The 24398-nt window shown below is 33.9% G+C and overlaps 1 protein-coding gene across 1 annotated transcript; it reads right to left on the reverse strand.

The window, feature by feature from the left end:
- Positions 1 to 6306: 6306 nt before the first annotated feature.
- On the reverse strand, positions 6307 to 20393 carry LOC106669589 (innexin inx1). Its single transcript, XM_014399166.2, has 2 exons — positions 19824 to 20393; positions 6307 to 7533 (listed from the first exon to the last, which is right to left on the reverse strand). Exons 1-2 carry the CDS (start codon positions 20331 to 20333, stop codon positions 6961 to 6963), a joined length of 1083 nt encoding a protein of 360 aa, XP_014254652.1. The 5' UTR covers positions 20334 to 20393; the 3' UTR covers positions 6307 to 6960.
- Between the last annotated feature and the right edge of the window lie 4005 nt (positions 20394 to 24398).

Genomic DNA, 24398 nt, shown 5'->3' on the forward strand with positions numbered 1-24398 from the left:
AGATATTGGATGCGTTTACTGACTAATTTTGATGTCTTTTACATGCTAATGCTTTAATGGCTGCTTGGCTATCAGATCTTATGAGGATTTTTTTACCAGTGAAACCTCTTTTAAGGTTTTCCAGGGCACAAGCATTGATGGCATGTATTTCTGCTTGAAAGACCGAAGTGTACTTCCCTAATGAGTTTGAATTCTCATGTTTTGGGCTCGTACAGAAAACGGCTGATCCGGTTCCTTCGTTTGTTTTGGAGCCCTCTGTATACCATATCATTGTATCTGATGCTCTCCTGTGTTCTTCCTCTCCTTTATAGTCCGTTGAGACTTTGTAGGAAGTTGTGAAGAATGTTTCCGGAATCATATAACCAGTCCCCATTTCCAATAATGGGTGGTTGATTTTGTTGATTATGGTTGTATGCCCGCATGTTTCTGGAGTCTAAGTGAGCTTTTCCTAGGTTCTCCTTGTATGAATATTTCTAATGGAGGTAGGTTCAGCAGAGTTTCTAATGCATTTGTAGGGGTTGTCCTCATTGCCCCTGTGTTACATAGGTTTGCTAGTCTTTGTATGCTCCTTAATGTTTGGGTAGCTACTTTTTGTTGAGCTTTGTTCCACCAGATTAGTGATAAACATGCGGACATTCACTATAAATTCAATAAATAATGAATTTTTTTGCCAGAAGATCTCAATCAACAAAATCATCAAGAGGGTATAATCATCCCTCTGCGTGAACGAGTTAAATTTATGATTAATTCGTACAACTAATAATTGCAAGTAGTTTTTTGTTAAAGAATTTTTTTTTAAATTGATAACGGTAGTTTTTTTTTAATGGCCAAGAAAGTAAAGTCTAACAAGTAATGACCTCTATGGCAATAAGGACCTACACTTAATAAAACTCTAAAATCCACTACATTTAATCGACTATAAATCTATAATAAATAAAGAGATCGTAGGCGACAAAGACACTGCCAACAATAACATCTTAACTCTTAATTTCTCATTACTACAAAGACAACCAAAAGCTACTCCCTAATCCCTTAATCAACTTTTGCTACAAAAATTATTATACCACCAAACAATTAACTATACTTTAATCCACTATAAATACAAAGAAATCGCAAACAACTCCCTCATCCCTTAATCAACTTTTAAGGGATGGTTAGGGATGGTTAAACACAAAAACAATTACACCAAAAAACAATTTACTATATTTTAATCGAATATACAAAGACATCGATGGTAACAAAGAGATTTCCATCAGTAATATTAACTCTTAACTTCTCATAACTACTAAGACAAAAACCAAAAACAACTCTCTAATCCCTTAATCAACTTTTGCTACAAAAATTATTATACCACCAAACAATTAACTATACTTTAATCCACTATAAATACAAAGAAATCGCAAACAACAAAGACACTGCCAACAATAATATCTTAACGGGGGCGTCGGTGGCCGCAAGGTTTAGTCTTTGACACGGCGCTCATAAGCTAAAAGTCCCGGGTTCGAATCCAGCGGCCCTGCATTCGAACCCGACATACTTACAGAAAAAAAAAAAGATACAGTTGTATTTTTTTCGGGCAGTATTTCATGCGATAACTAGCCAATTTTAATCTCATTTCTTCGTTTAAACAATTGTACAAACAGATGGTGATACGAGAAAGGAGGCAGCGATTGCATCAACTATTCTCCAGGTCACAGAAGAAACCTTGGGCAGACGTTGAAGGCTTTTTTCACATCTAAAAGATTTCAAAATAGTCTAGGGCATCCAGAACCGTACGGCGTTATGTGAAAATTAGTCAAAACTATATCAAATTTGCGTCATAGTCGAATAATAATATATATATAAAGCATTATCTAATAAATAAAAAGTATTTAATATTGAAATATGAATAATTTTAAAGAGAAACAGTCAGAACAAAACAATGATTCGCGGAATGTTATCAATGCTATTTCCAACAATTATTCATTGTTATGCATATCTGAAACCGAGCGACTAGGCACGTTAGTCTGACCTTTAGAAACTGTTATTCTAATCTTCCGTTCTGGGGAGGACGGGCCTATTTCAAAGCGTTACACATATCCTGTTGTTTTTTTTATGTCGAATAATTGACTCGGACATGAACGTTGGGCAAAGGGAACAAAGAAAATTTAAAAATACAGTAGTTTTGTTGTGTTTTGCAACCAGTAACTCGTTTTTGTAGTAAAACCGATAGGGCCAAGGATGACTAGTAACCTTAAATTCACAAGTGTTCCTGAAAGTGCAGAATTGTCCTGTCACACAGAAATAGAAGCAACTATATGATATTCCTAAAAATTATGAACCTTGGCTTGCACAGGAAAATTCAATCTATACTATGAGGTAGAACAAGATCTTTAATATTGTCCAGTAATGCGACCTTCACTTAAAGATGAGATGTGCGAAATGAGATCCTTTGGGAAAAAACATTCGATCTTGTTGTGGGAATCCACCTCTGACATCGAGGTTATGTCGTACTATGACTTTCAACATTGCATGGCATAGGACATGTTAAGGAGTCACATTTATTTTCAGGACTGAAGGACCTAAACTAACTAACTAACGAAGAATTAACCACTATTTTGTCAAAATCGCCTATAGATTGTACAAATAGTGCACTAACATCAAACACTTCTGCCTCTTTCTACTTCTACCTTTTTAATTTAAAAAAACACGTGATAAATACTTGTGTTATTTTCCTCAGTGGTACATTACAAAATCAGATTAACATTGGAAGAGAACGTTTCCGAGAACTGAGCCGGGAACGTCGCCGACCACAAAAGGTCATTGGGGTACTTACTACTTTCATTCCGGCTAGAGCTGGTCGGAGATTTCTTGGAATGGATTGGCCGAGATAAGATTTTGTTTTACCACCATAGGATTTTTTTTAACTTTCGCGAAGTTGGACTTTCATTCGGATGGCCTTGCAAGGAAGAAATAGAAAGTGTTTAATTGGAGATCGCTTTGTGTGAACGCACCCGTCCAGCGTTAAATCCGTTTGTCAGGTCAATATTATCTATATTTCAGATAATTCTGCTTACATTACGACCGAAATTAATTGATTTTAATAAATATTGTAAAAAAAATGATATGACGTACAGAAACGATCTATCAGGGGGCGAAGTTTCGAAGAAGTAAAGCAGTTATTATTTTGTCAAGTGTTTGGGTAACACTGTAGGCAACACTGATTCCTCGACGTTAGATCGTCCATGTGAGACTTTATGCTTCTTCCTTATGACAGACCTTTCCGTCCAGTTGATTAACCAGAAAGAAAAAACCTCCGTTGAAATGGATCGAGAGAGAGTGAGTAGGAACCATCTTTTTTAAAAAGGATTTAACTCCACACTCACCCCATCATTTATAATCTCTAAAAAGGATAAGAACTACTTTTTCCTTACTGATTAAAACTACATTACCTTTTCCTTAACTATTTATATTTAATAATTATTCAGAGATCGTGAGATGCGATCTGGTGTGATGTAGGTTTCAGAAAGTCATTTTCTTTATCATGCCAACGTTTCGATCTTTTACAATTAATTAAGGTTTTTAGCTGAGATGAAAAAAAGTTAATGGCACGAGAGGGATTCGAACCCACGACCTTCGGCTAGATACGCCGCTGCTCTACCACTTGAGCTATCGTGACCTCGATCCGCTCGGACATCAACTCCCCATCTCAACCCCACCTTATGAGTTTTCCCTCCTTGTTTCGATCTTTATTGAGATCGTTGGCAATCTCAACACGACACGCAACAATGGCACAATTACACAGAAGACAAACACTTTGAGCCCTGAAGATGATCTCAACAAAGATCGAAACGTTGGCTCGATAAAGAAAATGGTTTTCTGAACCTACATCACACCAGACCGCATCTCACGATTTCTGAATAATTATCGATTAACGGTCACTAATCACCACACATTTTTATATTTGCTTCTGAATTGAGTTTCTTTGGATCCTAATTAAGAATAGATTTTTGGTTTGACAAACCGTCATCTTCTCACTTATGTCATCAAATTGGTCAAACATTGAGATTAGCTCGAATAAAAAATACCTTTCTGCCAAGATACCCCGTCGATAAGCCGGCAAAAAAATGGACGAAATTAAAATCTAATTTTTTTCTTTCGAACAAGGCAAAAAGACGAATGTAAGACACCAGTTTTGCCTCGAGTCTAGCACATTCCATCCCAACACCCGATAAATTATATTTACCTACTCCAACCTTTCACGAACTATCAATCTTTTCACCACTTTTATTAATTCCACCTTGTCTCACAGCCAGCTTTTATTAAGGAATGTATTTTCTAAGAATGACCCGAGGTAATATCCGGATCCGAGGCTATGAAGAATTACGAGAGCAGACGTTTTCCTTATCGTACACCATTGTTCTCTTGTCCTGTTAATCAAAGTTGCAACGATTATCGTTTTGCTTCTCGTCCAGCCGTTTATTTCAGCTTGAGTAAGATGTACTTGAAAAAAAAATTATATTCACAGATAATTCAGATCTATTTGATCAAGTACCCTAACAATTGTGAAGCTCAATTTTTCAGTTCCTTTTCGTTTATTTCCCTAACACCAAGGAACTAGACTATTACTTCATAGACACAGTTCACAAAAGGTTAAAATATCGCTGAATTTAACTATTATCATAAAATAATTAGCATCGAAGATCAAACTATTGGCTATTTTGTGAACTACTATGAAGACCAACATAGACCAAACTTTCAATTAATTAAGGTTTTTAGTTGAGGTAAAAAGGCGTATCTAGCCGAAGGTCGTGGGTTCGAATCCCGCGCGTGACTCTGACTTTTTTATCTCGACTAAAAACCTTAATTAATTGAAAGATATTAATTGGTCAAGCGGACCACGAAAACAAGTGAATTTAAGACCAAACTGTTTTACTTGAATTACACTGACTGTACACCATTAAGGCCAATTTATTTTAAAATTTTACTACCAGTACGTAAGACATAACTACTAATGAATTTGACTTGTGTCTTTTATTGTCTTAGAGCAATATTAATATAATAATTACTATTAATATAAAATTAAACTTTTACTACAAAGACATCGGCAAATGCACAAATATTTATTTAGCAAAGACGACTTTCTGCACGAAGTCCAAACTATTTTTGGATTCAAGTATTACTACAAATTCACTAATTTCGTGGTCCGCTTGACCAATTAATATTGTACAATTAATTAAGGTTTTTAGTTGAGATAAAAAAAGTCAATGGCACGAGCGGGATTCGAACCCACGATCTTCGGCTTGATTGATACGACGCTGCTCTACCACTTGAGCTATCGTGACCTCGATCCACTCGGACACCAACTTCCCATCTCAACCGCACATTTTGAATTTTCCCTCCTTTTGCCATTTTTCAAATGTCGTGTAATCGGGTTGGATTCTCGACGACAAATGAAATGGCCATTACTACAAAGACATCGACAAACACACAAATATTTATTCAGCAAAGACAACTTTCTGCACGATGTCCAAACTATTTTTGGGTTCAAGTATTACTACAAAGACGATTCAACAAGACATAAATTTACTATACAGACTTGTTTAATGCTCTTTTCCTGATTTGTCTCCAAACTGATTATGGATTCAATCATTACTACAGACACGATTCTACGAAGACATAAATTTACTATAAAGATGTTTTTAATGCTCTTATCCTGATTGTCTTCAAACTATTTATGGATTCAATTATTATTACAAAGACGATTCAACGAAGACAAATTTACTATAAAGATTTTTTAACGCTCTTTGCCTGATTGACCCCAAACTATTTATGGATTCAATTATTACTACAAAGACGATTCAACAAAGACATAAATTTACTAAAGATTTTTTTAATGCTCTTTTCCAGATTGTCTCCAAACTATTTATGGATTCAAATATTACTACAAAGACGATTCAACGAAGACATAAATTTACTATGAAAATTTTTTTAATGCTCTTTTCCTGATTGTCACCGAACTATTTATCGATTCCATTAATACCACAAAGACGATTCAACAAAGACATAAATATACTAAAGATTTTTTTTATTGCTCTTTTCCAGATTGTCTCCGAACTATTTATGGATTCAATTATTACTACAGACATAAATGTTCAATAAAGATTTTTATTGCTCTTTTCCAGATTGTCATTTAACAGTTTTTTTAAATCGTTGATTTAACTTTCTAGGGAGTCACCATGAAGATTTATTCATTGTCCCAGAATCTGGATATCTGTAAAAAAATTATTTTCAGGTTGGGCAAAAAGGTAAAAAAAATCAAAACCATTTTATTTAATATAAGTTTATAAAATAATTTACAAATATTAAACTCGATTTATCGTATAAATTAGGCTGAAATAGAAAACACTTTAGAAAAAAAGGCATCTTGGCAAAGAGATTCAATCTCAATTTTCATTTAAAAAACACAGTATTTAGGCTTAAATTGAGCAGATTTCATCAAATTGTTGAGTGGGCCGACAAACCTGAACAGTTTTCCAGTAGAGTCATTATATAATTATTTATATACTTATCAGATATGTCTTTTTATGATTATAATAATCTATTATAAATAATTAATCAGTCTAAATGCTGATTCACCTCGTTCAAAATCACTAAACAAATCCGATATCGAAAAAAAATCATGTCACTAGTTTGTCTTTTATATTACACGATATAAATACATGACAATAATTTATTGAAATTCCAGAAAAATAAAAACAAAAGGAAAAACCACATATATATACACAAATATAATTACAAAAATAAACAAATATTGTTTACGGGGTGGCTCCCTCAGTGTATACGATAAGTCGAAGACACAACTTCTAGGATTTATTTTTTCATCACAGTCATTGAGAAATTGTACAGCGTTCAAGGCACTAAACAGTCTTGTTTTTTGTTTTTATATATTTTTTAAAATCATGATATTAAGTAGAATTGTCACTGACTGTTACTGGCTGCCGTTTGTATCTTCTTGGAAAGTTCTGTAATGACCTCTTTGTAGATGAGGGGGTCCATGTTCCGTCCGAGCATGTAGAGCACCCACCAGTCGCCGATATCCGTTGATTTCGATATCTCTTCGGCGACGGACATCGGTACCATCCTGTTCCTGGCGCGGAGGAGGTACGGCCTCACCCCGGGTACTACTAGTATGACTATTCTGTATACGACCAGGACGGTAAGGAGAGTCGCCAAGATTATGAACCAAAACCATATCAGTATGTATGTCTTCTCGTTGACTATGTTGAGCGGGAGGACGCAGAGTGAGTCGTGCTTTTGAATCGTGCCGGACGGACCGAACTTATGGAACGTGCATTTAGTCACTCTGGGGAAGACGTACACCATCGGATCCACGCGGTTTTCCTGCGTTTCCTCAGAGAAGCTCATCACTCTCAATCCGTAGGACATGAATTCGCCGTCGAAGAAGGTGTTCATGAGGTAAAGCTGCCCGATGATGTTCACAAGGCAGAGGACTTCGCAGAACCAGTACCTCATCGCATACGTGTTATGCCTCTGCAACAAATATCACATCACATAAGTAACACTCAAAGAAAACACACAAACATAGTAATGTAAAACACTCAAAACAAAAGACAAAAACAGAAATACACGTCGAACCCCAATAGTTCAATGAATGTCTACATGTTTCCCTCGCGCTCTTCAATTTTTACACAGTCTGACTAAAAAACGGTTTCCCCCCCCCTTGTTTCTGACCAAAAACAGCGAGTAATGGCAGACCAAGATTAGCCCAAGTGAAACCTACACTTCATCACTTTAGCTTATGTCCGAATGTTTCCCTCGCGCCTGCTCTTTCTAAAGGTCCAGGCCAGAGGAAGGTATGCTTCCTTTCGGTCGATTTTGAAAATAAAATGCTTGAAATTAAATCACAAAAGGCTGGGACACTCGAGGAGCTTTTCGACAAACATTTCCTTCGCCGTTGAATGTCCGCATGTTTCACTCCCGTCAGTCCTTTCCAAGGGCTGAAGAACCTGGCCAATCAATGGGCGTACTTTAACGCATTATATTATTTCAATATATTATTTGAGCAGAAATGATAAATATTATATAAGCACTTTTAGACAGTTTCAGTGAGTGTCCGCATGTTCCTCTCGTGCCACTGCTTTATGTATGTTCCCTGAAGGACCTGACCAATCCGTGGGCGTAACAAATACAACAAATGATTAACAAATGTATTATTCTAATAAATTAACCGATGAATTTTATTTCTATTTTTAACATCAGTGAACGTCCTCATGTTTTACTCGCATCATCCTAGAAAAACCTGGCATGATTGGCCAGAAAGGTTTTTTTAAACTGATTATCTTATTCCTATATATTATTTGAACCGATATAATATATGATTATTATTTCTGTTCTTTTAGGCAGTTTCAGTGAATGTCTGCATGTTTCTCTCGTGCGAGTACTTTTCGTAGGTTCCCTGAAGGGCCTGGATAATACGAGAGCGAAACAATTTCAATAAACTTATTAAAATATAATTTTATGTTTTTGATATCTTTGAATGTCCGCATGTTTCACTCACGTCAGTACATTTTTAAGTTTCTAGCCAAATTTGAGAAGTATTATTTCGTTCAAAATTCCTCTTTGAAACATAAAAAGGCTGTTTGGAAGAGCTTTTTTAACTAAAATTTCCTATCTTCAATGAATGTCCGCATGTTTCTCTCGTGCCCATCATTTTAGTTTGGTCCAGGATAATTCCGTAATTAAACGAGCGTTTTATGTATCAATATGTGATGAAATTATTTCAACACTGCAGACCACTTCGGTGAATGTCTGCATGTTTCTCTCATGCCAGTCCATTTTGTAGGTTCTAGCCAAATCAAAGCAAAGACTGTCACGTCCATTTGCTTCAAATATAGCCGAAAATCAGACCTATGATAGAAATGAAAAATGATGGAGTGAGTGTGGTGTTCAATCCTTTTTAAAAAGATAGTTCCTACTCACAGTAAGTCAGTCACTTACTGTGAGTAGGAACTATCTTTTTAAAAAGGGTCAGACCTATGATGTCCATCACTGGAAAAAAAGTCCAAGGTGTATATATTTTTGAGTTGTGTCTGGGTTTGTTGAATTTTTTAATTTGGTTGAGTAAGATCGAGCAATTCCGGCTAAACGACAGGACTTAAATCTTCAACAAGATAACCAAAACGTCCATCAATCTGGCAATTATCACGAAGGGAAAAACTGTGATAGGCCACATACGCCTCATGGTGGTGTTTCACCGTTGTGACTCGGTTTCTGTTTTGTTTCCTTTGTGGATGAAGACGGGAGAAAAAAAGGTACAAAGAAGAATCACGTAACGCACATCACGGCTAGTCATATATAATTACCGGGCACAAGATTATATGACCCCAATTTCGTCTTCCATCCCTTTAATAATCGTATTTTTCATGAAAATCACAACACAAGTTAATAGACGGCGTGTACACATAATACATAGCTGTGTACAAATAATTAACACGGCCAAAAAAAACTTCTATCAATAATCAACATTTACAAAAAAAAAATAATGCACACTTTTATTAATCTTTTTCCGATTAAAAAAGAAGAAACAGATAACTCAAGTTATACCAGGTCTTATGACTTTCCGGTGGTCGTTTATATATATGACCCCAACCCACTTTTGAAAAAAATAAATCGCTATGGCCCACAGTCATCAGAATATATTTTCAACACTCGCTTGTCGTACATATTTCTGTGCACATGTGCGTGTCAGTTGCGATGTTTTTTTTTTCAACTGGCAGATGGTGAAACGAAAGAGGGGTGAAGCCGAATGGTTCAGAACGTTCGGCAAAATTTCGGTTTGACCAAATAGAAAAATAATTTTTCCAATTGCTTTTTCTCCATATACACAAAAAAATCTACAACGAAAAATTATGGTTCTTTTCCAAAATGTCAAATTACGATAAACTTAAGACGTGAGAGTAGATAGGGTAGATACAAGGATAGATAGGTAAATAGTAGATTGAAAGGTTATATATACTGAGAAAGGGAAAAATGAAGAGATGGAGGAAAAGTGAAAAGAAAGTTAGAGAAATAGAAAGGTAGATATAAAGTGAAAGGGAAAGATAAGAATGACAAGAAACAAACATAGGTAGTGGACGTTTTTTCGAAAGGTAATTGGAATAGAAAGTTTGACAGATAATGAGAGTGAGGTAGATTTGTAGATAGGTAAAGATAGAGTAGAATAGAGTAGAGGGAGAGAGAGAGAGAGAGAGAGAGAGAGAGAGAGAGAGAGAGAGAGAGAAAGAAAGAAAGAAAGAAAGAAAGAGAGAGAGAGAGAGAGCGATAGTGAACGAAATAAATTGAGAGGAGTTAGAGAAAGTGAGATAAAAATATGAAGAGAGACAGAGGGAAAGAGAGCGGAAAGACTACCAGAGAGAGTAAGAAAGAGAGAGAGATGGAGATAGTAAAGGATGGAGAGAAAGAAAGATAGGGAGAGAGGGGGGAGGAGAGAAAGGGGAGGAGAGGTGGTGAAAAAGAGAGAGTGTGAGAGAAAGGTAGTAAAAGAGAGCGATAGTGAACGAAAGAAATTGAGGAGTTAGAGAATGAGAGAGAACATGAGAGAAAAAGAGAAAGAGAGATAGAGAAGAAAGTGGAGAGATTGCCAGTGCGAGCAACTAAGAAAAAGAGAGATTGAAGAATTGAGAGGAGTTACAAAAAGAGGGAGAACATGAGAGAAAAAGAGAAAGAGAGATTGATAGGGAAAGAGAGCGGAAAGATTGCCAGTGAGAGCAACTAAGAAAAAGAGAGAGTGAAAGATTGAGAGGAGTTCGGAAAAGAGGGAGAACATGAGAAAAAAGAGAAAGAGATGGAAAGAGAAGAAAGCGGAGAGATTCCAGTGCGAGCAACTAAGAAAAAGAGAGAGTGAAGGATTGAGAGGAGTTCGGAAAAGAGGAAGAACATGAGAAAAAAAGAGAAAGAGATAGATAGGGAAAGAGAGATGAAAGATTGTTAGTGAGAGCAAGAAAAAAAGAGAGAGTGAAGGATTGAGAGGAGTTAGAAAAAGAGAGAGAACATGAGAAAAAAAAGGAGGAGAGAAAGATAAGGAAGAAAGCCAAGAGATTGCCAGTGAGAGCAAGAAAGAGAACGAGAGAGTGAAGGAGGGAGAGAGAGAAAGAAAGGTAGATAGAGATAGATCGATAGAGAGAGAGAGAGAGAAAAGAGAAAGAGAGATTGCTAGGTACAAAAAAGAGAGAGAAAGAAAGAACGAAAGCTTAAAAAATGAATAAAAATGTAAGAGAGAAAGAAATAACGCTAAAAAAAATTAAAAAAGAAATAAAGAAAGCAAGTAAGAAAATGGAAAATCAAAGAGAAAGAAAAACTAAATAGAATACTACAAACAGTAAACGAAATAAAGAAAAAGAAAAGTTAGAAAAAAAGGAAGTAAGAAAACAAAGAAAAGGAATTTTAGGAAAATTTAGAATAATAAAACCAAATAAGTTTGAAAGAAGGAGACCGAAAGAAATCGAGAAAGAAAAGAAACCAACGAAGAAAAATACTGAGGCATCTAGAAGTGAAACAAAAAAAAATAGAAAAGAAAAAGAAAGAAAGCTAGAAACAAAAGGAAAAAACGAAATAGAAGGTGAGGGAAATTGAATTAATAAATAGTAAATAACATGTTATCTTAGGTTGGTTACAATCTTTCTATTATAATTAACAAAACGTGTTATCAATTAAAAAACAACATAACGTCTTATCACAATATTATTATCGATTTTATGCGGACCAGGAATTTTAACCTCATACAAAAGATGTTTCGTAAAAAGATAAAAATTATAAAAGGACGATCGTTCGCAAACAATCTGAAAGTAGAGAGCATACCCAGTGCAATCTTATCTTCAGTGATCGTTTGCATATTTTCCTCGCGTCAGCTCCTTTCCAAGCCCTGGGGCACGATTAGGGTGAGGATTAAGTATTTTCCGGTCAGTCAAAAGAACTGGATGTCTAAGAGTTGTAGGATTTTTTCTTCCAAACAGAAAGGAACCAAGGGCCTAGAGGCAGTTTCTCTTCCGTATTGGCTCGAGTTAATTGTACGGATTAAAACTCGATTTGGCAGGTTTTCGGTGAGAAAATTACGCCGGATGAAAATTCGTCCCCAGACAGCAATACACCAACATTTACACGAGGCGAGGATTTTACAAAAATGGTACGCCAGACATGACGAAAATATTAAAGCGATAATAAGGCCTAGGATGGTCAGAGACGTCAGCACGTAGGCTAACAAAAAGAAAAAGAGAGAGAAAAAAAACAGTCCCGTCCATTGTTCCATCTACAAATTTAAATGGATACCGTGACCGTTGGGGCTGGTTAGCACCCTGCGACAATTTCCTTACATGAAGATGTTTGTATTTCGTCAAAGTGGGTCTGGTCTTTTCTCCCTGTTCTTAACCAAAAAAGTAGGCAGTTCTGTCACCCTTTTATGGGACCTGCATTTGTTGACACCCAGATTAGGGGTCTGTGAGATTTTATTATCCGTAATCAAAATGTATTAAAAAAAATCTCCTAAACCATTTTATCTTCAAAGGGTAAATATTAATTAATTTAGTTTATCGAAGAGATAGAGAGAAAGATAGATAGAGAAAGAGGGAGAGAGGGAGAGAGAGAGAAAGAGAAAGAGAAAGAAATAAAGAAAGAAAGAAAGAAAGAAAGAAAGAGAGAGAGAGAGAGAGAGAAAGAGAAAGAGAAAAAAGAGAGAAAAGAGAGAGAGAGAGAGAGACACTCCGTGTAAAAATACAATCTTCCATCGTTTTAATTTGAATTGTATTAACACATTTTATGTACATGTATGCACAAATATACTGTTACACAACGCATAAAGATTTTTTTTAAATACATATACATAAAAATCAAGTAAAAAATCGGCGATTTTATACTATATTGAGATGTGATTTCAATTTTTCTGAAACGTGAATTTGCTTTTGCATCGAACAGAAAAACATAATATGTATTTTTTTAAACACGTATAAAAGTTACTAATTTGTCCAAAAAATGGTGTTCCTCTTTGGTCAATTTTTTACAAATAAACAATATCCTATAGACTTTTGTAACTACAAAAAAATAGAACCAGGAAAACATTTTTTGGTGAAGAACGTGTATAAAAAATACTAATGTAAAAAGAAAAATACGCTTCTTACTAACTTTGCTTTTCGAAACAACGTGATTTTCTTTCTTTCGAACAACCAAAGTAGAACAGACTTTTTTGACGACTAAAAAACCACCTAAGCAAACATTTTTTGGTAAAAAACGCATATAAAAAATCCTAGTTTGTAAAAAGACACTGTACTTTTCTCCATATCTACACTTGGTTTTAGAGACAAACAAACTGGCGTAAAGGTTTTGCCTGACGAATAACCAATGTAAAATATAGACTTCTGTAATTACAAAAAAATAGACCCAGGAAAACATTTTTGGTGAAGAACGTGTATAAAAAATACTAATGTAAAAAGAAAAATACACTTCTTACTAACTTTGCTTTTCGAAACAACCTGACTTTCTCTCTTTCGAATAACCAAAGTAGAACAGACTTTTTTGAGGACTAAAAAACCACCTAAGCAAACATTTTTTGGTAAAAACGAGTATATAAAAAATCCTAGTTTGTAAAAAGAAAAAATACGTTGTTCTTTTCTTTCCATCTATCCTTGCTTTTAGAGACAAACTGGCGTAAAAGTTTTGCCTGACGAATAACCAATGTAAATTATACACTTCTGTAATTACAAAAAAATAGACCCAGGAAAACATTTTTGGTGAAGAACGTGTATAAAAAATACTAATGTAAATAGAAAAATACTCTTCTTACTAACTTTGCTTTTCGAAACAACCTGACTTTCTTTCTTTCGAAAAACCAAAGTAGAATAGACTTTTTGACGACTAAAAACCACCTAAGCAAACATTTTTTGGTAAAAACGAGTATAAAAATATCCTAGTTTGTAAAAAGAAAAAATACGTTGTTCTTTTCTCCCTATCTATTCTTGCTTTTAGAAACAAACTGGCGTAAAAGTTTTGCCTGACGAATAACCAATGTAAGTTAGACTTTTGTAACTACAAAAAAAAATCCAGGAAAACATTTTTTGGTAAAAAAAAGTGTAAAAAAAGAAAACATACTTTTCTGCCACTTTCTACCCTTCCTTTTCTATGGAATTATTTATGATAAATGAAAAGAGATGAAAGAAAACATTTTTTTTTGTTGTTGTAAACATGTACAAACTGCTACAAATTAGTATACATATAAAAATAATACGTATTATTCCTCTATTTTATCGCCATGTTTTTTCAAGTTTTTTTTCATCGCCATGTCCTCCCTTTATCTGTCCTTTTGTCTTTCTAAATATTTAATTAATTTTTTGTTACAAAATTCGATGTGAAAATCCATAAATCTAGCACATTTGACCTATACAACGATATGTAGAAACTTTTTATTTTGAAAAATCTCTTATGAATATTGGCATCCTATTGAAAAGCCATGCTTTATAAGTTTTTATTCTGAAGACTGTTTAACTACAAAAATTGTTTAATTTTTTTTTCAAAACCCTTTTTTCCCTTTCTGTAAAATTGTTCCTTTAATGGTGCTTTGTCTTTTTTTTGTGTGCATCAGAGAATACGTATGGTAGTAAAGTAAGAAAAACTTTCGTTGAATAGATTCTTGCATGCGTCAAGTTTGCAAGTTTCTGCGATTGTAAGAAAGGTTAAGCACAACTGGAGATAACCCCCAATACAAATGGTAATTATCATAATTAACGCACTTTAATGTTGAAAATAAAATCTGATCCACAATACATCCGACACATATATCTGTAGATAACTATGGAGAGCGATTTATCTTTTTTTTTCCCCCTTCAAGATAATATAGACAATATCGCATGATCATTTAGTAGTTTTAATCATTATTTTTTTCTCCTTTTTATATGTATAAAAGAAAATTAAATGGAGCTGTTTGAAAGTTCTGGGGTATTTTTATGGACTTGGGAAGTCTACAGGTTTAAGTAATCTTAAACCAATATTGTTTTTAAAAAAAGTATACAGCCAAAAAACATTTTAAATTTGAAAATCGATCCATAACCAATTACTTAATGATTCAATATATGTAATTTTTAGCAAATTCGATTTTGGTATAAAAAATGATTTATTTATTAAATTAAATTGCTTGATTTTCTGTGTATACGAAGCATCATAGTTGTTTAAATTTCTCAATTAATGGATTATATATTATTTATAATATTTCATATTATATTCAAGGTTATTAAATCTATAAATGTTATTAACCAGTAAATTTTTTAATTGTTTTATTTGGGTTTTTTGAAGTTTTGAGTGGATTTGGAATCCAGGACCGACTCTAAGTCTGGCAAGTCCCCTGATTTAGACGATTAATTTCTACAATAACGACGATAATATGACAAATCAATATAAGTAAATTTTCAAAATAAAAATCTTAGTTTTGCACATGGTTCTGAGTAAAATGTATTTTTAATTTCGAAAGATAACCATTATTTATATCAGGTTAAGCTACAGTTTGATTGAGTTGGGCCAGTAAAGTAAGAAGGGTGAAACTTTTCAAATATTTTCTTTTCAGATTGAATATAAAGTTAATTGAGATAGAATAAAGTTTAAAAGCTTAAAAACGTTAAATATGGTCATATTCTGTATGTTTAAATGATCAAAATGGTTTATAACCATCAAAATTATATATAGACCATGTTTTGTTTTTTTTGCTTTAAGTTCCTATCATGGGAATATTTAGTTCTTCACCATTTTCACCATAATATATGTAGAATATAATTAATTACTAATTAACAGAAAATGATCTAAGAGGAGGTTAATGCTGCTTCTTGATACTTATGAGTCTTAAAGGTGGTCGGGCCACTGAGTTGCAAGATTGGAAATTAAAGTTCCAAATTTAATTGAGCCGGGCGGACGAATAAATTGAACATAAAATAATGACATTCAAATGTATGCATGCGTTTCAAACTGGAATGTGGGTCTGAATGTATGCCAGGCGTGGAGATAAACCACAGGAACCTCATGCCATGATTTTAATTTCAGACATATCGCATATCATATTCATTCTCATGCTATATTCTCCCTATCGACTTTTAATTTAGTTTTAGTGAAATTATTTACGTTATTACAGGCGGAAAACAAAATGTTCTTTTGACAATTTTGATACGTGTTAATGGAGTTTAGACCAAATTATTATGGAGCAAGATCCACTATGGAAATTACATACCATGATTCTGATCTGGAATATAACACATATTTGTTTATCCCCCCCAAATGGATTTTTTTAATTAAAATTATTTACGTTATTACACAAGCAAAAAAAAGTGATTTTTACAATTATGATACTTGTTAGTAAAGCTTGAAGCCTGAAGTTAAATAAGACTGTGAAAGCAGGAACAATTTTTTGAAATTTTTTGATTATTTTCATTCACATTTTTACATATTTTTACTGACATTATTTATATTATTGAAAAGGATTCGATATTTTGTGATATCAAGAATGTAAAAAAATGATATATGATATTCGATTCCATTCAGTGAAGGTTGAAGTTTGGAAGCTAGAAAGTTTGAACTTCTTTTTTGTTTTCTGATTAAAATAAAATTGCATTATTTTATTTTTAAATCAAAATAATAATAAAAAATGTTAATTAATTAATACGTGCAATGTTTCAAAGTGGAATGCCGTTCCAAATCTATGGGCAAAGTCCACCTACCATGCAAAACATTTGATTTGGAATATACCATTTTTTTTTTTTGTTTTTTTTTGTATTTATAATGTAATGAGTGCGAAATGTTATGAAATTTATGTGCATTTACCATGATTTTAATTTTTTTAAATCATTTTCATAAAAAAATTCGTTTATTTTTATTATTATTTTTCATGCTGTTAAAAAGAATTAAGATATTTTGTGATATCAAGAATGTGAAAAAAGACCTTTAAAAGTGGAGCTATTTTTTCTTTCAGAATAAAATAAACGAATCCAAGAAAGTCGAGATAATAACATTAAATTAATATGTATGCATACCATGATTTTCATTTTGTTTTTGTTATTTTTTCATCCAAATGTTCGTTTATTTTTACTATTATTTTTCATGTTGTTGAAAAGAATTAGATATTTTGTGATATCAAGAATGTGTAAAAAAAGACCCTTAAAAGTGGGAACTATTTTTTCTTTTAGAATAAAATAAACGAATCCAAGTAAGTCGAGATAATAATAACATTAAATTAACATATATGTATACCATGATTTTCATTTTCTTGTTATTTTTTCATTAAATTTTCGTTTATTTTTATTATTATTTTTCATGTTGTTAAAAGAATTAGATATTTTATGATATCAGGAATGAAAAAAAAAGTTCGGGGTTTGTGATGATAAGAAAGTCCCTTAAAAGTGGGATCCTTTTTTTGGGGCGCAAAGTCCACCATGGGAAATATATGATTTTGATTTTTTTTAAATTCAAATTTCCGCTTTGTTGTACTATCATTTCTTCTTTTATTGAAAAGAATTGGATATTGTGAGATAGAAAGAATGTAAAAACAAGGAAATGTTCTATACGAATCAGCGAAGCTCGAAGTTTGGAAGGCAAGGAAGTCCCTGGGAAGTTGTAACAATCTTTTTTTGCAGATTAAAATAAATGAATCCAATTAATTCGAAAAGATGTTTCAATGTGGATTGTCGTTCCAAATTTATGAGGCAAGATTTTCCATGGAAACAGCATTCCATGTATTTTGATTTCGAACAAACCATTTGTTTATATTCCCCCCCCCCAATTGTATTTAAAAAAATGAAATATATAAAAATTACGTTTTTACACAAACAGAAAAAGGGTGATTTTGGTAAGTGCTAGAGGAACTTGAAATCTGTAACTTAGCAAATCCCTGAAAGTTGGAACAATTTATTTTTAATTCTTAAATTAAAATACAAAGTCATCAATTAATCGAAACAAGAATAAATTGATAAAAAACTATTAATTTATATTTAGTTGTATTTTATGGGGAAAAATCCACCATGGACTCCAGCCATGATTTTGACTTATTTTTCTTATATTAATTCGAATTTTCGCTTAGTTTTATATCAATTTTTATGTTACTGGAAAGAATTAGATATTTTGCGATATGCAGAATGGAAAAAAAACGAAATGTGTCAATTGACTGTCAACTACGAGTCAGTAAAGGTTGAGCTTTAAAGTGTGAAGTCCCAGTAAAGTTTAAAAAATTTTTTTTTGCTTTCAGATTAAACCACAAAACGCCAATTAAGATAAAATAGTAATGAACTGTGTAATTACATATTTATCCATGTTTCAAAATATGTCGATCTAAATTTATGACAGATTTGTAGACAGCCATGGAGCCACATACCATGATTTTGATTTGTTTGGTTTTTTTATCGAAAATTTCGCTTATTTTTATTACGCTTGTTTATGTTATTACATACAATTACATATTTTGCTTCATCGGGAATGTAATAAAATTAAAAAGTGACAATTCGAATACGAGTCAGTGAAGTTTTAAGTTTGGAAAGTGTGAAGCTAAAAAGTTTAAATTTTTTTTCCTTTCAGATTAAAACAAAAAAGTCAATTAAGTCAGAAATGTAATATTTAAATGTATTTACACAGTAATAAACTGTGTAAATATATATATATATCCATGTTTCAAAATTTTTCGATCCAAATTTATGACAGATTTGTAGACAGCCATGGAGCTACCCACATACCATGATTTTGATTTGTTTTTTGTTTTTTTATAATGTAAAATTTCGCTTATTTTTATTACCCTTCTTTACATACAATTACATAGTTCTGTGCCATCGGGAATGTAATAAGAGGAAAAATGACAATTCGAATATGAAACAGTGAGAAATTTTAAGTTTGGAGTGTGGGAAGCTAAAAAAGTTACAAAAAAGTTCTTTTTCCTTTCAGATTAAAACAAAACAAACTGAATTAAATCAAGAATAAATTATATTATTACATATATATGCATGCATTTCAAAATATGTTCGCCTAAATTTTGGCCAGATTTGAAGAGAACCATGGAACCACCATGATTTTCATTTCAAACACACCAATCTGTTTCTATTCGTTATTCAAAATTTCAATTAATTATTATTATTATTTATTTTATTTACGTTGTCGGTAAGATGATAGAAAGGTGTTTTTTGACAATTTCGTTACGCGTCAGTAGTGTTTTAAGCCTGAAACGTGGGAAGCAGGGAAAATTATTTCCCCCATTAGATTAAAAATAAAATCTAACGATTTATGTCGACACGAGCATAGATTCCATAAATAATATTTGAACAAATCTAAATGCTTCCGATGGAATATCGATCGAAATTTATGGCAGGTATGTAGGATAACCATAGTAACCATCTCTATCGATTTTTTGGCATACGAATTTTTTATTATATATATATTTTTTTAATTTGCATTTTTTTACATATATTTATTTACAATATTGCGAAGGGAATGGGGGAAAAAAAGGAACGGTTCTTTTTGACAATTTCGTTACGCGTCAGTGGTGCTGGCAGCCTGAAACGTGGGAAATCCCTGGAAAGTTACTGTTATATTCACCTCTCGTCATTAAAATGGAATGTTAATTTTATAAGAATTAATTAAAAATTAATTAATCGTGTTTGAAAGAAAGAAATATTTCGGTATGAGTAAATTATCAAAATGGAGGTTAAAATTTCTTGTTAAAATGGCGGTACGATTGCCATGGAAACAAGTTATATATAAGTTGTTTTTATGATTTTTTATGGGTTTTTTGTAATAGAAATAATAAATAATGTACTTACACTGATGTGTTTGATAAGATAGTCTAAGAGTGCTTGTTTTTTTTGGCACTTCTGCTCGTCGGCGCAAACCCCGATGTTGAGACCCATGATGATGGTCCTCATGAGCCCGCCTTCCCATGCGTCCCAGATCCACTTGGGAGTGTAGCAGAGTATCGCTTGGAAGAAGAGCACGAAGCAGACCCACTGATAGTACGTGTAATACTTCTTCGCCTCGTTTCCGTAATCGTTGCTCACCCCAGGATGGGCGACTTCGACGCCGACCTGCCTCCTGAAGGCGTCGGGCATTGTGAAAGTGGACGTGATCCAGCAGTAGGTGTTGATCGGATTCGCCGGAAGACCGTTCACTATGCACTGGATCGGATTGCCGACGTACTGGGTCGCCGTGACTATGAGGGAACATGCGAGGAGCAAAACCGTCGTGAAGAGGTTGTGGAGCCGGAATACGGCATTGTCCGTCACTATGGGCTGCCATTTCAAATAATCCTTCAAACCTCCAAGAAGACGCAACATCCTGGACGACTGTGAAGTTCTCTCCTACGTTTCTCGAAGTATCGAATCGACTGGGTTCACCAGAATCCCCACTCCGCTATCCTTAGTTTTCCATCCCCTCTCATGGAGGACAATGTTCCGCTCGCCCCCACTACAGGATCGTCCTTAGGGGCTTAGAGCTTTCATCCTTTGTCGCCCACGGCTAACTTAACCGACGAAATAAAACGAACTTTTTCCCTTCGGGATGAAATTTAATTAAATCCATAGGAAAATCGTCAAACACCACCTTTGTGCCAGGACGAAGGTCCTGACGTGAAGATCCTCGTCGGCTAAGCGCACGCCCGATCCTCTCAATCCAACAAAGCACCGTGAAACTTCTCTTCACGAACACCTTTAAAAAGCCTACACTTCTCTTGAAGTCTGATACTCCAACGTCTTCACATTAAAAGCTTCAATTATTTCTTGAAGTAATGAGGAGTGGCCAGGAATGACAGAAAAACATCTTTTTCATTTTTTGAAAATTTCGACCTTTATTCGTGCCAGGTTCTGGGCCTGTGTGAATATTGTGAATTACAAAATATATTTTTATTGGAAAAAAATAATTACACAATCAGATGTAAATAAAAATTGTGAACCTTTTATATTTAAATCTTAAATTGTATTTTTTACAATCAACGTGTGTTTTGTAATTCACCCAGGCCCTAAAGATGGCAAGAATAAAGGTCAAAACGTCGGCAAAAAAATGAAAAAGGTGTTTTCCTAAAATACCTCATTGTTGACCGCTCCTCACGAATCCAACAAAAAGTTAGTAGTATAAGTTTTGAAGTATTTCATACTCACATAAAGTGTGGTGTTATTCTTGCGGTCATGTTTGTTTTGTGTGAAATTGTGAAAGGTGAATTTGTCGAACCACAAATGCAATTCTGAAAATCTCCACTCTCGACTTCCTTTGAGTAAAAAAAACCGCCGCGTTCTCTCCCCTGTCACAATTATATAAAAACAGCAAAATACAAATTCTCATTTCACCACAATGTCACACGTAACGAACACGACACCACAAGAATAGCACCACACTTTATGTGAGTATGAAATACTTCAAAACTTATACTACTAACTTTTTGTTGGTTTCGTGGTGACGTTTTGACCTTTATTCGTGCCATCTTTAGGGCCTGGGTGAATTACAAAACACACACGTTGATAGTAAAAAATACAATTTAAGATTTAAATATAAATTTTGAACCAGATATTTCATACTCACATAAAGTGTGGTGTTAATCTTGTCGTATGTTTGTTTTGTGAAATTGTGAAACGTGAATTTGTCGAATCACAAATGCAATTCTGAAAATCTCCACTCTTGACTTCCTTTGAGTAAAAAAAACCCGCCTATGATAATTGTTTTTAGATTTACAGCGTTCTCCACCCTGTCACAAAATTATAACAGCAGAATACAAATTCACATTTCACAACATTGTCACACAAACGAACACGACACCACAAGAATAGGACCACACTTTATGTGAGTATGAAATAATTGGTTCAATATTTATATTTAAAACTGTATTTTTTTTCTTTTTTTTTTGCAATCAACGCATGTTTTGTAATTAACCCACGCCCTGACGATAACACGAATAAATGTCGAAACATCGACAAAAAATATGAAAAAGGTGTTTTGCTGGCCTACATCATTGTTGAATCCAACAAAAAATTAATACTATAAATTTTGAACCAGATATTTCATACTCACATAAAGTGTGGTGTTATTTTTGTGGTGTTATGTTTGTTTGGTGTGAAATGTAAATTTGTCGAATCACAAGTCCAATTCAGAAAACTTTCACTCTCTACTTCCTTTGAGTAAAATAAAACCGCCTATGATTAAAAAAAAAATCAGATTTAACGCGTTCTCGACCCTGTCACAATCATATAAAAAGAGCAGAATACAAATTATATGTGGTTTTATTTGACTCAAATGAAGTCGAGGATGGAGATTTTCTGAATTGGATTTGTGATCCGACAAACTCATTTTTCACACAAAACAAACATGACACCACAAGAATAGCACACTTTAGATGAGTATGAAATATATCCTTCTTCTCAGATAGGTCATTGACTGTTGCAGCTACATTTTTGTTCCCTTGTGTTTTTGTTTTTCTTTTGAATCCTATGTTATGTCTCTGCTGCTTCACATTCGAAGATGATATGGGTGGCTGTTCCTTTCTCCTCATTCCATAATCTCCAAATGGGATCATAGTTAAATATGCCCATCTTGTGTACATGTTTTCTCAGATACCATTGACCAACGGTAGTCCTATCTCATAGTTCAGCCCTCTCAAACTAGCATCTATTTGTCAGATGTGGTGAGGGTCGTTTTAACATAAACTTACTGTTTCTAGCACTTTATTTAGATAGTAGTAATAGATTTAGATTTATCCTCTTCTTTTTTTTGGATCCATTCTGTGATAGAAGTTTCTATGTGTGTTTTTGTTATCCCAAGAATAGGTTCAAGGCATATGGTCTTTGTGTCTTGGCACCCAAGATATCATGTTGTTATAACCTAGTTTTTGTAGATTTTGGATGCTTTCACTCACTAATTTTCATGTGATTTTTTTAAAACATGTTAATGCTTTGGCTAACCGACCTTATGAGGATTTAGCTAAATTAACAAAACAATGCAATTGATTGGGTTGGTTTTCATTGCCCCAGTAGTGGATATTTTACCATTCTTTGTATGCTGCCTAATGTTTAGCTAGTTTGTATTTGCTGAGCTTTGGTCCACCAGAGAGCCGTAGGATACTTTTGGTCTTATTACTGCAGTTTATGGACAATGGGTCGTTTTCGGTTTTAATCCCCAAGATCCGCCTAGAGTTCTTCTTGTGATAATTTTTCTTTTTGTTACGATGTGCTGCAAGTGTGCTGCATAACCCATTATAACTTCTTTCAATTAATTAATCTTTATGTAAGGTATTGGTTAAAATAAAAAAAAGTTAGTGTCACGAGAGGGATTCGAACCCACTACCTTCGGCTAAATGCGCCACCCGAATTCACGATAGCTCAAGTGGTAGAGCAGCGGCGCATTTAGCCGAAGGTCGTGGGTTCGAATCCCGCTCGTAACACTAGCTTTTTCATTTTAACCAATACCTTACATAAAGATACATAAAGTTATTTCGTATAATTGAAAGAAATCTGCATAACCTTTGGAGTAGATTACGCTTTCTTTTAGTTTGCTTATGAAGTCGTTTGGGCTTATTGTAGTTCTTTTGTTTAATTCATTTGACTTGATTCTTAAGTAGGTCATTGTCTGTCAACTGACCCTAAGTTGAGCTATACTGAGCTGCTCATATTTTGAGCTTGTATAAAAACGAAACGGGTTCATATATTATCTGTATATCATACCATTGTATCTGATTTCCTCCTGAACTCTTCTCCTTATTAGTCTGTTGAGACCATAGCATGTTGTAAAATTGCCTGTGTTTCAGGGATCATGTAGTCAGTTTCAATTTCAAATAATGGGTTCTGATTTTATTATTTGTTCTGTGCTCGACGTGTTTAGTTTATATGCACTTTTATTGTACCTGGAGCCTAAATGGTTTACCAGTGTTTCTATTATAATTGTCGGTTGTTGATCCAATTGTGTGGAAGGTTAAGAAAGGTGAAAAACCGAGAGAAAAAAATATTGTGGGAGTTTTATGGGCCGATAAACAGCTGTCATCGCCAGCCCCCTGCGTATTTTCCTTTTTTTCCTGGTTTTTCACGCGTATTTTGTTTTAAACTGCAGCTATTTGAATGTTTCGATCCGTTATTGACTCTCTGCTTTATATGAAAACTTCGATATCTTAAACTACTAACCTCTCAATTGTACCTCAGGTTGTCAACTGCAGATTAGATATAAAACATACAATACATAAATCACCACAAAGTCATAAGTCTCGTCCTCCCCAGAGTACTCGATATTACTCGGGGCAAGGTTGGGCCCCACTCCATTCTCGCTAATAAATTACTTTTATTCTCCAGACGTCACACACTCATCCCGGGCTACTCCTTTCATGCTAATAAATTACATAGATTTATTTTTCGCAATAATTTATATGT

This window comes from Cimex lectularius, unplaced genomic scaffold (assembly GCF_000648675.2).
Source record: "Cimex lectularius strain Harlan isolate CLEC.00 unplaced genomic scaffold, Clec_2.1 scaffold229, whole genome shotgun sequence".
In the NCBI taxonomy this organism is placed as follows: domain Eukaryota; kingdom Metazoa; phylum Arthropoda; class Insecta; order Hemiptera; family Cimicidae; genus Cimex; species Cimex lectularius.

What these genes read in the sequence shown, in the direction of transcription:
- LOC106669589 (XM_014399166.2), bottom strand. Translation starts at nt 20,333, where the DNA reads ATGTTGCGTCTTCTTGGAGGTTTGAAGGATTATTTGAAATGGCAGCCC. An exon ending in ATCTTATCAAACACATCAGT is followed by an intron (nt 7,534 to 19,823) that starts GTAAGTACATTA and finishes TATTTGTTGCAG; the next exon opens with AGGCATAACACGTATGCGAT.